The sequence below is a fragment of the Typopeltis vanoorti genome, chromosome 2 (genome assembly GCF_054136105.1).
Source record: "Typopeltis vanoorti isolate ZY-2024b chromosome 2, IOZ_Tvanoo_1.0, whole genome shotgun sequence".
Classification (NCBI taxonomy): Eukaryota; Metazoa; Arthropoda; class Arachnida; order Uropygi; family Thelyphonidae; genus Typopeltis; species Typopeltis vanoorti.
This window is the reverse complement of record NC_143550.1, coordinates 173,315,353-173,329,998: the sequence shown is the minus strand read 5'-3', so window position 1 is coordinate 173,329,998 and position 14,646 is coordinate 173,315,353. Positions and strand designations below refer to the sequence as shown.

At 34.1% G+C, this 14,646-nt stretch overlaps 1 protein-coding gene across 1 annotated transcript in view; it reads right to left on the bottom strand.

Annotated features, from left to right (window-relative positions):
- Positions 1–6,823: 6,823 nt before the first annotated feature.
- Positions 6,824–14,646, bottom strand: part of LOC150109672 (neurobeachin-like protein 1) — a 1,254,229-nt gene continuing 1,246,406 nt past the window's right edge. The window contains exon 58 of the mRNA XM_090413954.1: positions 6,824–8,282. Coding sequence (XP_090270080.1) covers positions 8,144–8,282 — 139 coding nt within the window. The 3' untranslated portion in view covers positions 6,824–8,143. The remainder of the gene's footprint in view (positions 8,283–14,646) is intronic.

The following is a 14,646-nucleotide window of genomic DNA, read 5'->3' as shown; positions in this document are numbered from 1 at the left end:
AAAATCAAGAGCTGCCATCAGTGTCAATAATTAGATCACTTGCCGATTACAGGAAAATAAAAGTGACCTCATTGAATAACATCTAAAGTTTTTACTATACACATTTATACTCTTTTGCAATTTCTGAATTGAAAATTATGCTATTTATAAAACAGATGGGGGGGGGGGGATTAGGTAAATTGGATACCGAATCAAATTACATAAAACATTATCTTATTACATTATATGAATACTATACTGTGTGACTCAGAGTAATTTAGAAACTGGAAGTGTGCAGATATATAAATATTTAAAGAAAATAGTAACATGCTAATAATGTAATGATAAAATTTGGCTCACCTATATACAATATTTTAGAAGAGAACAGAAAAAAAACCCATGCAGGAAACCAATTTTAAATATTAAATTTAAAAAAAAATACTGAGTGCTGTACAAAACTGTACAGAACATGTATTTCATATAGTTAAAATAATCTTTAAAATTAAATTGTTACATTTTTAAAATTATCACTATGCAAAATATGCCCAGTGAATATATTTTTTCAAGCAAATTTTAGAATTCATTTTTTTTTTTTTATAAATCATGGAAAAGTTTTTTCACTCCAAAAATTAAATTAAAGTTTGCATGTGAAGTATCTTTACAACTAGACCACTTGTATATAGAAGCTAATGACTTTATATTAACATCCATTATATCCCACAATACAAAACATACATCCTTTTGAGTGTGTATAATGCTATGCATTATGTCAGGGGCCACTACCCAAACTAGTTTTGACTTTTTTTGAAGTACTATTAAAGTGCAGGGGATATCTCTGAGTGATCAATCTACAAGATTGCTCTAAATCACACTGAGTTAAACTAATCATTCCAGGACAGGAAGCTTAGTGGTGGGCCCCACTTAGTAGCAGGTAAAAACAGAATCACTCTACTCTCCAGGAAGCAGGAACAACATGTTTGAAACTGCCCCAAGTTCCAAAAACTTGGAACAGGCACCCTTTAAAAGGCCACAGTCTAGTATCTGCAAACTTGTCAGTGCTCCAAAAGATGTCACTGTCCCAAATAGCTGATAACAAATGAATGCCCAAAGGGGGTCAGTGTCTGGAATCTGTCAGACTCCTCTTGACAACTGAGCCAAAACTCAGTCCAGTGTAACCAGAGGCAGGTCCCCACTCAGCAGGGCAGCAGACACGGCACTAGGATGCATGGGCCTACTGTTCTTTTTGGCGAGCAAGCCACCATCAGTGAGAGCCAGACCCAGAGGAGATGCCAAGGTTGAAGTAATGCAGAAGTCATATATTTCCCATATACAAGTAGTGAAAAAGTGAGCACCTTATTATTAAAATACTCTAGATTAGAGCTAGTTGTAGAAAGTTTTTTTTTCACTTGGTTATAAATTAAATTAAAGTTGCCAAGAAATTATATTATTGTTTAATTCTTTAAGTGTAAGCAAATAAAGTTTGCAAGTGAAGTATCTTAATGACTAGACCAGCTCTATGTAGAGGCTAATGACTTCGTATTAACTGTCATGTAGTCTAGTCGTGAAGATGCTTCATGTACAAACTTTCTTTGCTTACACTTAAATAAAGGGTAAAATAAGAATATAATCTCTTTGCAACTTTTAATTTAATGCTTATAAATCAATTATCACTTCATAAAATTAGGTCTACTATCTACTTGCATAATGCTTTTCAGGTTTTAGTTCTATGATTAAAATTTATTTTTAAATGAAAAATTACTGAATTCCCAAGAATCTATTAAAATAAAAAAATTAATAATAAAAATAACTATGGAAGACAGCGTTTGTACTTTCTAGATTTTTCGCTCTAAAATAACTATTATTCCACTGCATTATACTACAATCTACCTGGTTTTGGTTTGTAAATGATCTCATAAAATTATTCTATTTAAAGTAAAGTAAAATTTTTATCTAGTTTTTTGCACACTTAACCAGTGTTTCTTCATGTTATTTAATTAGTTAGCGGTTTTAGTAATTTGGAAATTATTATGAATAAAATCAATTATGACAATTATTAAATGATAATGGCACTTGTGACATAGTAATAATTATTAGAAACATGTATTCACAAGAATTAATAATAATAATTTTATTATTGCAAATATTTCAGTCTGAAATAACAGTCCGTCATGTACAAGCACATTCACAAGATGAAGCATGAACAACGAGATGTTATTCCTTTTTTACATGTCTGGGCCAAGAGATTATTCAGAACCCTACCAATAGTCAAATCAACAAACTGAATTCTTCAATTCAACAAAGTGATTGGATGGGATGCTATCAAAAAACTGAAGATCTGTTTGAAAGAATCACTCGCTTGTATGGTTTACCCAAAATTTAAGAAGGAGTTCCTCTCAGACCCATAGAAGACTGTATAAATACTCCTACCTAGTATCTGGACAAACTCATAGTTGTCTCTTAAGCTCTTGTACAGGCCATTCATGATCTTCCATGAAAATTCATCAAAATTCCTGACAAAAATTACAAACCTATTCCTACAGCCTACGGACATTACAGTCAGTTTCAAACATTCAATCTCTATTTACTAGTGTACCTCTTACTGACACTCTCCAGTTGTTATCACAGGAGTTCCCTTCAGACATCTAAACTGTTTGAATACATCATTTCTGACTAAGGCTTATCTCATTTGCAGAAAACAGCTCTACATTGGTCAGAGGAATTGCTATAGGAGATTCTCTTTCTCTTACATTAGCAATTTCTACCTGGAAAATACCTTGAAAGTTACTTATTCTCTTCAATACAACCTCAAGCTTTCCTTTTGGGTGTGTTGTGTGGATGATGTTTTTGCCATCTGGTCTGAATCTGAAGCATCTCTACTAGCTTAGATTAATAACCTGTGCATCAACTTCATGATGGAAAAAAAAAAAATAGAAACTTTGCCTTCTTGGACATCCTTCTTTCCCATATACCATCTGGTATATGGAAAAGAAGTACATCTACAGGATCTGCTCATTTCAAACCCACCTTCATAGGACGCTACATACAACAAGAATCAGCCCATCATCCATTTCAAAAAACAAACATCATCAGATCCCTACTTCATGGAGTACGTGTTGTCTGCTCCCGCCCTGAGGAAGGATCTGCCACTAGAACTTTACACAATCCAAAGCATCATGATGGCTTCATCTCAAGGATGATTAAATGCATCTGTGACACTTACAAGCCCTAGGAACCCTGAACCTGTATGGTAAGTCCCAATTCTAAAGATTATAGATATCTCTGAAGCAATTGCCAAGATCCTAAAAAGATAGTTTACTCCTTACATTCTTCCATGTAAACAAGATCTCTTCTTTGTTACCATTCATAAAAGATAAACAGTACCTTATCTCCTGTACCTTGTGTCCTGGCATCCCGATAAAACTCTTCGGGACTCAGAATTGTCCCATAATTTGTGGATTTGTGTTTAACATTCCCATTCTTAAACATAAAACATGTAATTGCCAAGAAATCGATATTAGTTATTGATCATAAAATTGTCTTATCAATTGACAATACTGACATGTTCGAGAATAGTGCAACTAGCAGACGTTGTAATAACTAAGCACGGCTTATTTGATATGACACAGATCTGTTATGAAACATAATTAGTTTTATTATTTTATATGCCTTTAAAATGCCGAAGAGAAAGTGTGTTCTCACAGAAAAGCTAAGGACTGAATACCCTTTTATTATATCATGTAATTGTGATGACAAAGTCGACGAGAAAGTGAAATGTACACAATGTAATGTACAACATGTACAACATGTAATGCAATATTCAGCATACAACACGGCGGTCGGTCAAACATCATGCAGCACATCGCTATGAAGAGACACAAATTAGCAGAAAATGCAAGTGTAAGTAGTAAAGTGTCAGATTATTTTTCTAAAAAAGCAGTGGGTGAAATGGAAAGAAATCTTGCAGCTGATGAAGCTACATTTGCATATCATGTATGCATGCACAACCAGAGTTTCAGTTCGATGGACTGCATGTCGAAAATAATCTAGAAACTACATGACAAAAAGTTCACTTGCAGTCAAAAGAAGACTCAAGCTATAATTGTGAGCGTATTAGCACCTTATGCGATGGCTGTTTTCAGAAATGAACTTGAGAAGCTAATTATGTGTCAATAATGATAGACAGTTCTAACCACGGTGCTTTGAAAATAGTTCCAGTTCTATTTCGATACTTCATACCAGAAGAGGCCATCAAAACTGTGGTTCTAGAGTTTTTAGATTTACCGTGTGAAACTGTAGACCAACTCACAGAATATGTATGGCAACTAGTGACAAAGTGGAATATTAGAAAGAAAGTTGTTGCCTTGTCAGCAGATAATACTAATACAAATTTTGGTGGAAGTTCCAGAAGAGGAAAAAACAATGTTTTTCATAAATTGAAATCAAAATTGAATCGTACATTGATAGGAGTTGGTTGTTCATCCCATATCATAAATAATGCTATATAATGTGCAGCTGATACACTGCCCATGAACGTTCAAGCTGTCATTGAAAAATTATATCAGCATTTTTATATCTATACTGTTAGAGTGCATACACTCAAAGGTTTTTGTGATTTTTAAATACTGAGTAGAAGACAGTGTTAGGGCACTCAAAAACGCTATGGTTGTCTCTGTACCCTGCTCTCAAAAGGATGAACGAGATGTACATCTCAAATCATGTGTTCTTTCACTTGATAAACCACCATTGCTTCTAAAAAATTTCTTTAGTAATCCAGTTTCAGAGCTAATAGCCACATTTCTAGAATGCCGATCTGGAATGTTTCATGCAACAATTTGTGCAATTGAAGGTGAGAAAGTCACTCTTGCTGAAGCAAAATCCATTATTGAAAGCCTCTTAGAGAAACTTCAGCAGAGACGAGATAATGATTTTGCAACAAGGAAAGAACAGTCCTTATGAAAGCATTAATTGAAGATGGACTCATCACTGAGAAGAATTATGGTAATTATAAAAATGAATTTTATAACGCCTGTATAGAATACATCCAAGAATGGTCTTCTGACCACAATATCCTCTGGTCCAATACACACTTGTTACATTGATGTTGGTTTAAATTTTAGTGGTTATTGAGAGAGAGAGAGAGAGAGGTGCTTCTACACCAGCCCAAATGTAAATCGAAATTACTATCTATTTATCGAAAAGATTTTGGAGTCTCATTCTGATAAATATCAAGCAGTAACTCCCCCAGCTTGTTTTTCTCATGTTTTGTTTCATTTTTTAGGTTTAGTTTTAATTTTGATTAATTTATTTTAATTAATTTAACAAATTCAAAATTCATTTTATTTTGTAACTGTCTGTTATATGATGGCACTCCGGATACATGGCTCAGATTTGTAAAAAGGAATTACATTCCACTGTTCATGTTTCACCTTGTGAATGTTTTCTGACATGGATCTTTGCCAATCTTCATAATGTTAACTCGCAAATGTTTTGGCCTGGTAGTTTCAGGTCAAAACATTTGCAATTTAAAATTGTTATTAATCTTATAAATACATTTTCTAAGAAAAACTGGTAACTAGATTCACTGTACAACTGAAAATATCACATATAATTTTGCAATTTATAACAATTTAAGAACCTGCTGAACAAGATATATGATTTCAACTGAATAAGTGGACACATCATATTGTGAACTGAGTGGTCACATTTTCTCTCTCAGGAATAATCCAACATTTATTTTTGCGCTGACTGAAGTACTCTAGCTGGTGGTACTACTTTGATCCATAAGTGAGAACTGCAATTGGTATTAAGTGTAGATTTTGGACATTAAACAGAGTTACCACTTCAAATTAAGAAGTTACATTAATATATATATATATATATATGTTATATTAGGTGATCTAAAATACTGGAGACTTCAGGTGAATCATGCAGTGGCATGAGATATTTACACAATCTACTCTTATAGCTGCCATGAAAAAGAAACAAATGTAACTTGTAAGACCTGCACTGAACATGTTAGCCTATGCAAGCACCACAGATGTTTGGTAAATAGCAATATTTCATGTGACTGTGCAAATATTTTTAAGGGCAACATGTACTCTTAAGCATTGTTCAAACCAAAAGTTTTCTAGCAAATTTATTTTTGTTATCCAACTGTATATTATCCAACCTATGAAAGGTTGTAAACCTGTAGCATATTAACACCATGGGGAAGGAAATGAGAAATAGTTTTCCAGCTTAAAAGAATATTTTATTTGCAGATATAATAACATATATAATATTTTTGCCAATCTTCACAATGCTAACTTCATAAGAATAGATCTTGGCATACTAGTTTATTGCTTTTGTACAGGTGCACTTTGATGCAAAGCTGAATATTAACTAGGTGCTGCAATCGATCATTCTCATAGTCCCTTTCCAACTTAAGGAGGTTCAAAATTTTCTATAATATGTGTTTATGATGCCAACATCCTGAGCAGTTCAGGACATAATACTGATTCACCACAGAGCTTACTAGAAAAGGATGAATAAACATAGCCATATGTTTATTCCATTTTTCTATATACAATAAGAGAATAATATATGAATATTTAATGTATATAAGCTAAATTAATTTCCCCTATCTCCATGGTGTGATGATATACCTTTCAAATGTAATTTGAAAAAGAAAATATGCTTGTGGATAATAATTTTTGTTTATGAATCATGAATGCATAATAGTAGCCAATTAAACCTGCTAATATAATATCACATAGCTGTTCTACTAAAAGATTTAACTAAGATTAATTTTAAGCTAAACCATTATGTGACGTATATATTGTAATAAAGCATAGCAAGAATGAAGCAGAGTTAAAATTATTATATTTTAACAGTCACTGAGGAAAGAATTTTTCAAAAAAAAATAAAAAAGAACAATACAAAACTTTAGCATAAAATATGACAGTTATTTTAAATGAATTGAATTTATAAAGTTTTGGAATTTTTATCAAGTGAGCTTGCATTAGAAGAATACATCTTGACAACTCAGTATTAACCAGGACCCATTCAGAAAGTCTTCTTGTTAACAAGATATACTAACATTTTTATATGGTCACAGTAAAATTTATTTCAATTATTGCTAATATATTAAAATATCTAAAATCTGTTGTAATTATATTTATTAAATACATATATTCTCTTGTCCATCATAATATACATACAGACTATGTACAGCATATTTATAATGCAACTTTCCTTTGAGGATTTTTTTGCATACTCTATACATTTTTTGATCTACTAAAACTTTAACATAACAGGATTGTAAATCATTGCTATATTTGATAACATGTCTAACAACAATATCAACACTAGCACCTACACACTGGCAATTCTATAACTCCACATTTTAAGCTGCTAACATAATATTACACAATTCCTCAACTATTATGCAAATGTTGAGATCTGGATGATTGGAAAGCTTTCTATACAGCTTTTATCACATAGCATTTTTATGTGGAATATAAAATTTGAGCAATGGCTCCACATCATTTTCATAATACCAACATCAGTGATCCTACGAGTATATTAGTACAGCTGAGTTTTTCAAAACATCATGTGACATAATTGAGTATAAAATTTTGCTTTCTTTAACATGGAAAGCATGAACATTTTCTGAAAATGCATGTAGACTAGAAAATATTAAAAGGACAAAAAATGGTTTGACACATTTAAATTTTTCTGACAAACATTTGTTATATTCCACATAAAGTTGTTTAATGTTAAATGAGATTTTTCAAGGCTAATAAGACTTTCAATCTCTGTAATAATTTATTTGTTCAGTTAACAAAATCAGAAATGTTATACATTGAGATATACATGATTCTGTACACGTATGTTAATTAAAGCTAATAAAAACAATACTTACAGCTATATGGAAGAGCTAGCTTTCTTTAAAACGCTGTTGCATAAAAACATATTCAACTAGAGAAAGACTGTTAAAACCGATTTAAGTATCTGTGCCTGAGATCTTTACAGCATCCTCCAAGTACAACTGCAACTTGAATTCTGTATTTATAGTACATGCATAGATTGCTATGTCACTGTGTATAAAAAGAAGGGGAAAAGGGATGTTTACTCTATTCACAATTACTTTACTCACTATGATTATTTGCTGCATTTCTTCTTCTCAACTTAAATTAGTTGTTGATATACTAATCACAATTAGTTTTCCATCATGAAGACTGGCAAGAAGATGAGTGTTTCCTGGGGTTATGCCAACAGCCAAAATTGGAATATTTAGAGACAATGATGTCACAGACTTCAGCCTATTACAATATATATATATATATATATGTACATTAGATTCATATACAGCTACAGAAAATTAAACAGCTCAACATAGTTATATGTAACAACTGTGCTAGAATATTTAGTAACCTATTTTTGATTTGTATCATGCAAAGCAATATTAAGCATACTTTAAACAGCCCACTCAGTCTCCAAAAGCTAGATAGGGTATAAAGGCCTCGCCTGCTCCCTATAAGGGAATAAAAGGCATTAGCTGATTTATTTTATTTATAAACATGAGTATTTGTCATTAAAGCTCAGTGTTAATGAAAGTTCTATGCTTGAAACTTTATTTCACTATCAACAGGACTTGAATATTCACCAGAAGCTAATATATTATAGAGAATATCCTACTTTTATATTCAGATTTTATTCTCTTTATATGGCTTCTTCAGATTATAAATATGTAACTATGCCTGTCTATCTGGTTTTGTCACCTGTCAAAATCTGTCATTATTTCAAGGCCAGTATATAATGTCACCAGTCTGCTGCATTCTTTTTCTTCCTTTTGGTTTTTATCTTTTGATTTTGCTTTTGGAAGCAAGCATGCATTTTCCACTAATAAATCTCCAAGGATGCAATGCATTTATTCATATACTAGATCCATAAAATTAATATTATGTCAAATTTACCATATCAGTGATCTGAATGGCTAAACCAAAAGGTATCCTAAATTTAATATTATTATTAAGGACTTACAGGGAGTCATAGGACTCATCATAGAGGTCTGCCTCTCACTGTCTACATTTTCACCTTGTTCTCAGGCAATGCATTCATGCTCATACCACTCTCCATGCATCTTGTCCTTGCTCTTTCCCTTCATCTTCAGTCTACTATATGAAAAATCTTTCTTCTCTGTGTCCATCTGTTAAATACCTCTGAACAGCTTAAATGTCTCAGTGATGATCCCTTCATCTTCTATCCAGATTCTGCAGATTACATGTTCTCACTCACCCTATCCTCAGAGTGCCAATATTATTATTATCCCAAGACCCCATGGAGTCAAAGGCTCATCTAGGAGCTCCTTTTGTCATACATACAGCTCATACTGCACCTTAAACACACTCAAATTCTCTGCAGACACCACACTCCCAGGCAAAGCATTCCAATCATTCACAACTGTGCATGCAAAAACCTGCTTCTCATTCCCCTGCTCACACTTTCTTTATACAGCTTCCAGGGATGTCCTCTAGTTCTCCCCTAATTTTCCACCATTTGCTGTAAAACCTCTCCGACACGATCCTATAACAACCCCTTGCTAACTTGTAGATCTCTATCATATCACCCCATCTTCCTCCTATCCACTAGACTCTGTAAATTGCAACTTCTCAACCTTTCTCATATTCGACATTCCAGAGATCAGAAACTTTAATAAGTCATCCCTGGCCCCTTTCTGACATCTCTTCATCATTTTGAAAACCAGGTCACCAAATCTATGCATAGAAATCCATGTGTGGCCACTAATCAAAGCCTTATACAATGGAACAAGAATCTCCTTACTTCTACAATTCAGTGTCTTCTGCATATTCTGCAGTCCCACTATTACTTTTGCTATTCATCTCTATATCCTCTCCAAAGTTACTTCATCCTTCAATTCCCAATGACCATCTCTGAGCACTGTAACCCAGGTGTGGCCTAATCAGGGTCTGAAACAATGGAACTATCACCTTCTTATTTTTGCTGGTCAACTTCTTTCCAAGTAATGCAGCAATCTTCTGGACTGTCTTCATGACCTTTGCAATATGTCTCCTAAACTTCAAATTTCTGTCTACCATTACTCCAAGATCCCTTGCTTTCTCCACATAGTTCCATCAAGAGAGTATGCAGCCTTCCATCTGTAGATTCCAAATTTCAAAAATTTTACATTTAGATGATTTTTTAAGCTAATATCTCTATTCATTTTTGCCCAGCTTTCCAGCTTATTCAAATCCTTGTGAACAGCTGCAACTGCACTATTACTAATAACTCTTCCATATTTTACACCTAAAAACAAACAACTAAATATCTGCACTCCAGTGAAAATATCATTGTCATGAAGGCTGAATAGTAAAAGTCCCAGTATTGAATCCTGTTGGAATCTATTTATAACTTTTCTTTTCCCCGATACTGTTTCCATACTCATCAACTGTAGATAGTTTCCATAGTCCTATCAGACTCTCTTAATACTAATAATGTGCACCATTACTTTACTGTCACACTCATTTGCTGACTTTATTGCTATCCAGATTTAGATAACCAAGCTGATTGCTCTGATTATTTATCTCTGAAGCTTGACTTTCTGATGTCCAAACACCCCAACAATGATATCCTTGAGGAGTCTGCAAGAAAGATGGTCTCTGTCAACAGTCACCAAAATGACTCAACCTCCAAATCAAATTAGCTTCTTATCACCAAAACAGATTCAAGCTGGAAGGATTGCTGAGGAATCTGCCATTAGTAATAATCTAACATAAATTGTCCATCTATCCTCATTAGAATAGTTAATAATCCTTGCCATCCTGCCAAAACCCTTAAATCTTTTCCTAACCATTTTTCTTTCATACATACTGTAAATGTTAGTCTTCTCTTTGCAACAAAGACTGTAACTTTGTCTAATTTCCTCTACTTCAGAGCATTCTTCTCCCAACAAGACGTTAGCCTTGTGGCTTTTATCATTATACTGGTGTCAAATGAGATGAAGACCTCCATGACTTATACTTCTTTCCATGGTTTGATTACTGTTTCCACTCTCCTAATCCAAACACCTGTTTTGATTAAATTCATAAATAATTCCACTGGAATAAAGCCCCCATTTTACTCAGTCTCTAATCACTGTCTGAGCACGTACTTATATATTAGGGCTATCCAACAACAACAACAACAACAAAATTCTGAATCATAATTGGTTAAAAAAAATGAACTCCAGCTTCCAACAGCTGCAAAAATCTGCTTTTTTAAAATGTCAAATATAGAAAACATGCCTTCTGTTCAAATGACAGTTGAGCTTTCTAGTCCCTGGATAGGACAGGACATTGGAGGGAACTTCTGCCTTCCATGTTCTCATCTATCATTCAGATGGTACCATTTTCCTAAGATAAAGGAAAAAACCTGCTAGCATCATTCCTCTCTTTTGACTCCTGCATAGATGATAACAAGAAATCACATTGTGTAAGGCAAGATGAGTGAGAGAGTGGTTTTAAGTTCATCATAAAATATTATTACCAAAATCACTTCATTTATTTGTGAAAATTTCAGCTAAGTTTCATGTACATTGTTTTGTGTTTTCCTATAACTGCTATAATTAAGTCCTATAATTATGCTTTCAGCTGAATTGTTGTTCAATTCAGCTGAAATGGAAGATGGGAAAACAAGAACATGGAAGGCAGAAGTTCCCAGAGCTGTTCTCCTGCACTATCAGCTGCAGGAGAACAACTCCATCTGCATTAATAGATATTCAAAATAAATTACAATAAATTAAGTAATAAACAAATAATCAACTAACACCTTTTATTCCCTTATAGGGAGTAGCAGAAGCTTTTAACCCTATCTACCTTTTGGAGACTGAGTGGGAGTTCAATCTCCATCAGTAGCCAATATTCATAGTGATAGTCATAGGCCAATAGCTGGCCTATGACTATCACTAATTATAAGCATCAACCAATGAAGAGATGAGCAAACGAGTACTGCCTTCTCTTAGTATCTAACCCTAACAGGATGTGTTACTGTCTGAAATAATGTGGATTCTACAGACAATTTTCTTGAATATACAGGACATAAAATTCAAATTTCCTGAAAAAAAAACCTGTTTGCTTATACCAGAGATTGACTAACTCAGGAACCAATTGAAGAAAAGTTTAGAAAAAGTTCTTCCAGTCAGCAACTAGACTTGAACTTACATCTATCTTCAGGTAGCCTAGTATGCAGAGGATGCAAGCACCACTTCAACTGAGCTACACAAGCTCCAAAAAAAAGTTCATCATCATCATCAAATTCCTGCCATGTACCCTCAAGGAGTGTACAGGATATGACAGTACTACATGAAAAAATTACATCATTACTAACTTCCTATCTACAATTTTCCTCCAAATCAGTCTGTTACTTGTCAAGACTCCAACATTATCAGATCTTATATTTCTATCGTCTAAGGCACTTTGTAACGTATCAATCCACCTATATCTTGGTCTTCCTCTGGGTCGTTTTCCTGCCAACCTGGCAGAGAACACTTGTTTTGCTAATCTTTCCTCTCCCATTCTATTTAAGTGACCATACCATCTGAGATTAGCTCTGCTAACGCATTCCTGGATGCTGACAATGTCAAATTCTTTCCTAATATCCTCATTTTTAATATGATATTGCCATTGATGCCATCTGTTCACGCCTCTAATCTTTCTCAGGACTCTCATATCTGCGGTCTCTAGTCTTTGGTCAAGTGTTTTACATCTGACCCAGCTCTCAGATCCATAAGTTAAAATTGGTTTGAACACAGTCTTGTATACAGCTAATTTAGTGTTCCGACTAATTTCTTTCTTATTCCATATGAATTTATTCAATTGACTTCCCACGATACCAGCTTTGCTGATTCTGCTGTCTATTTCTATATTTAGTTTACCATCTTCAGTAAAAATTGTGCCTAAGTAGCTGAAATGTTTTCCTTGTTCCACAGGTTCTCCATTCACAACACAGTTGACATTTTCAATGATTCTGCCTATTTTCATTGTCTTTGTCTTTTTATTGCTGACCTTCATACCATATCTATTACAACAGCTATTCAATTTAGTCAGAGAATCTTGCAGACTTGTAGTGGATTTATTTAGAAGTATAACATCATCCGCATAAAGCAAAGAGCTGACATTAACATCTCCAATTTTGATATCAGGTTTAATACCACTTTCCTTCATAATGTGATCCATATAGATAATGAATAACAGAGGGGATAATGTACATCCTTGTCTCACACCAGATTTAACATTAAACCATCTTCCTGTACTTCCTTCAATTCTAACTGCTGACTCACAACTCAAATAAAGACTAAGTATTGCTTGATATAATGCCCCATTGACACCATATAACTGCAGCGTATTGAATAGCTTCTCTCTTGGCACCTTGTCATATGCCTTTTCCAAATCGACAAAACTTAAATACAGATCTTTGTTATATTCCCATGCTTTCTCGACTATTTGTCGTAAAGTGAAGATCTGATCCTGACAGCCTCTATTTGGCCTGAATCCAGCTTGTTCTTCACCAAGCTTTTCTTCCACAATTCTTCTCAACCGTTTCTCAAGTATACTTGCATAGATCTTGCCAGGAACACTCAGTAGGGAAATACCTCTGTAATTCTCACATTCAGTTTTATTTCCCTTTTTATATATGGGTACTATGAGAGCTCTACTCCAATCATCGGGAACTCGTCCCTCTGTCCAGGCTTTCTGAACTATGCAGTGCAGCCACTGTAAGACTCTTATACCACCATACTTCAGCATTTCTGGTCGAATATCATCTACTCCTGCTGCCCTTCCACATTTCAAGCCTTTGATGGCTTTTTCTACTTCAAGTATGGATATGTATTCCTGACTGCATGCCTGGTCAGTGTTTTTTATCACTGTGCTGTCATCACTGCTTGTTTCATTTAGCAGTTTTTCAAAGTAATTACTCCATACTTCAAGGATATCTTTTTCTCCTGTTTTCATTTCACCTTTATCATCTCTAATTCCTTTTACAGCACTCTTTCCTCCATTCCTAAGCTTCTTCAACAACCTCCAGAATATTTTGCCACCTTCTTGATATTTATTTTCTATATTCTTGCCAAAGTCCTCCCATGACTTTTGTTTAGCTAGTTTTACACACTGTTTAGCTTTCTTACATTTGTCTCTGTATTCTGTAAGAGTAAAAGCTGACTTATTTGCCAGGAACTTTTGATATGCTTTCTTCTTTTCCTTCACTGCTTCTTTAACTTCCTGTGTCCACCAGGGAGTTCTGATTTTTTTATCCTTGCACACAACCTCACCACATGCCTCTCTGGCAGAATCAATCAATGTTTCCTTCAGAGTTTGCCACTGAATCTCCAAGGTTTGATTCCTGTTCTCAAACTTTTTCATTTTCTTTTCAATAATATTTCTGTATTTTAGTCTACAGTTCACATCTGATAGCTGCTCAACTTTTATTCGCTTTAAAACTTTCTTACATGTTATTCTTTTCAATATGAAATTCAAGTTTATCCTGCTCAAGACTAAATAGTGATCACTTCCAATTTCAAATCCTCTGTACACTCTGGTGTCCTGCACCAGGGAGAATACATCACTATCAACAATAACATAGTCAATGAGACTTTTCTTATTCCTAGCCTCTTCTCTCCATGTGAATTTG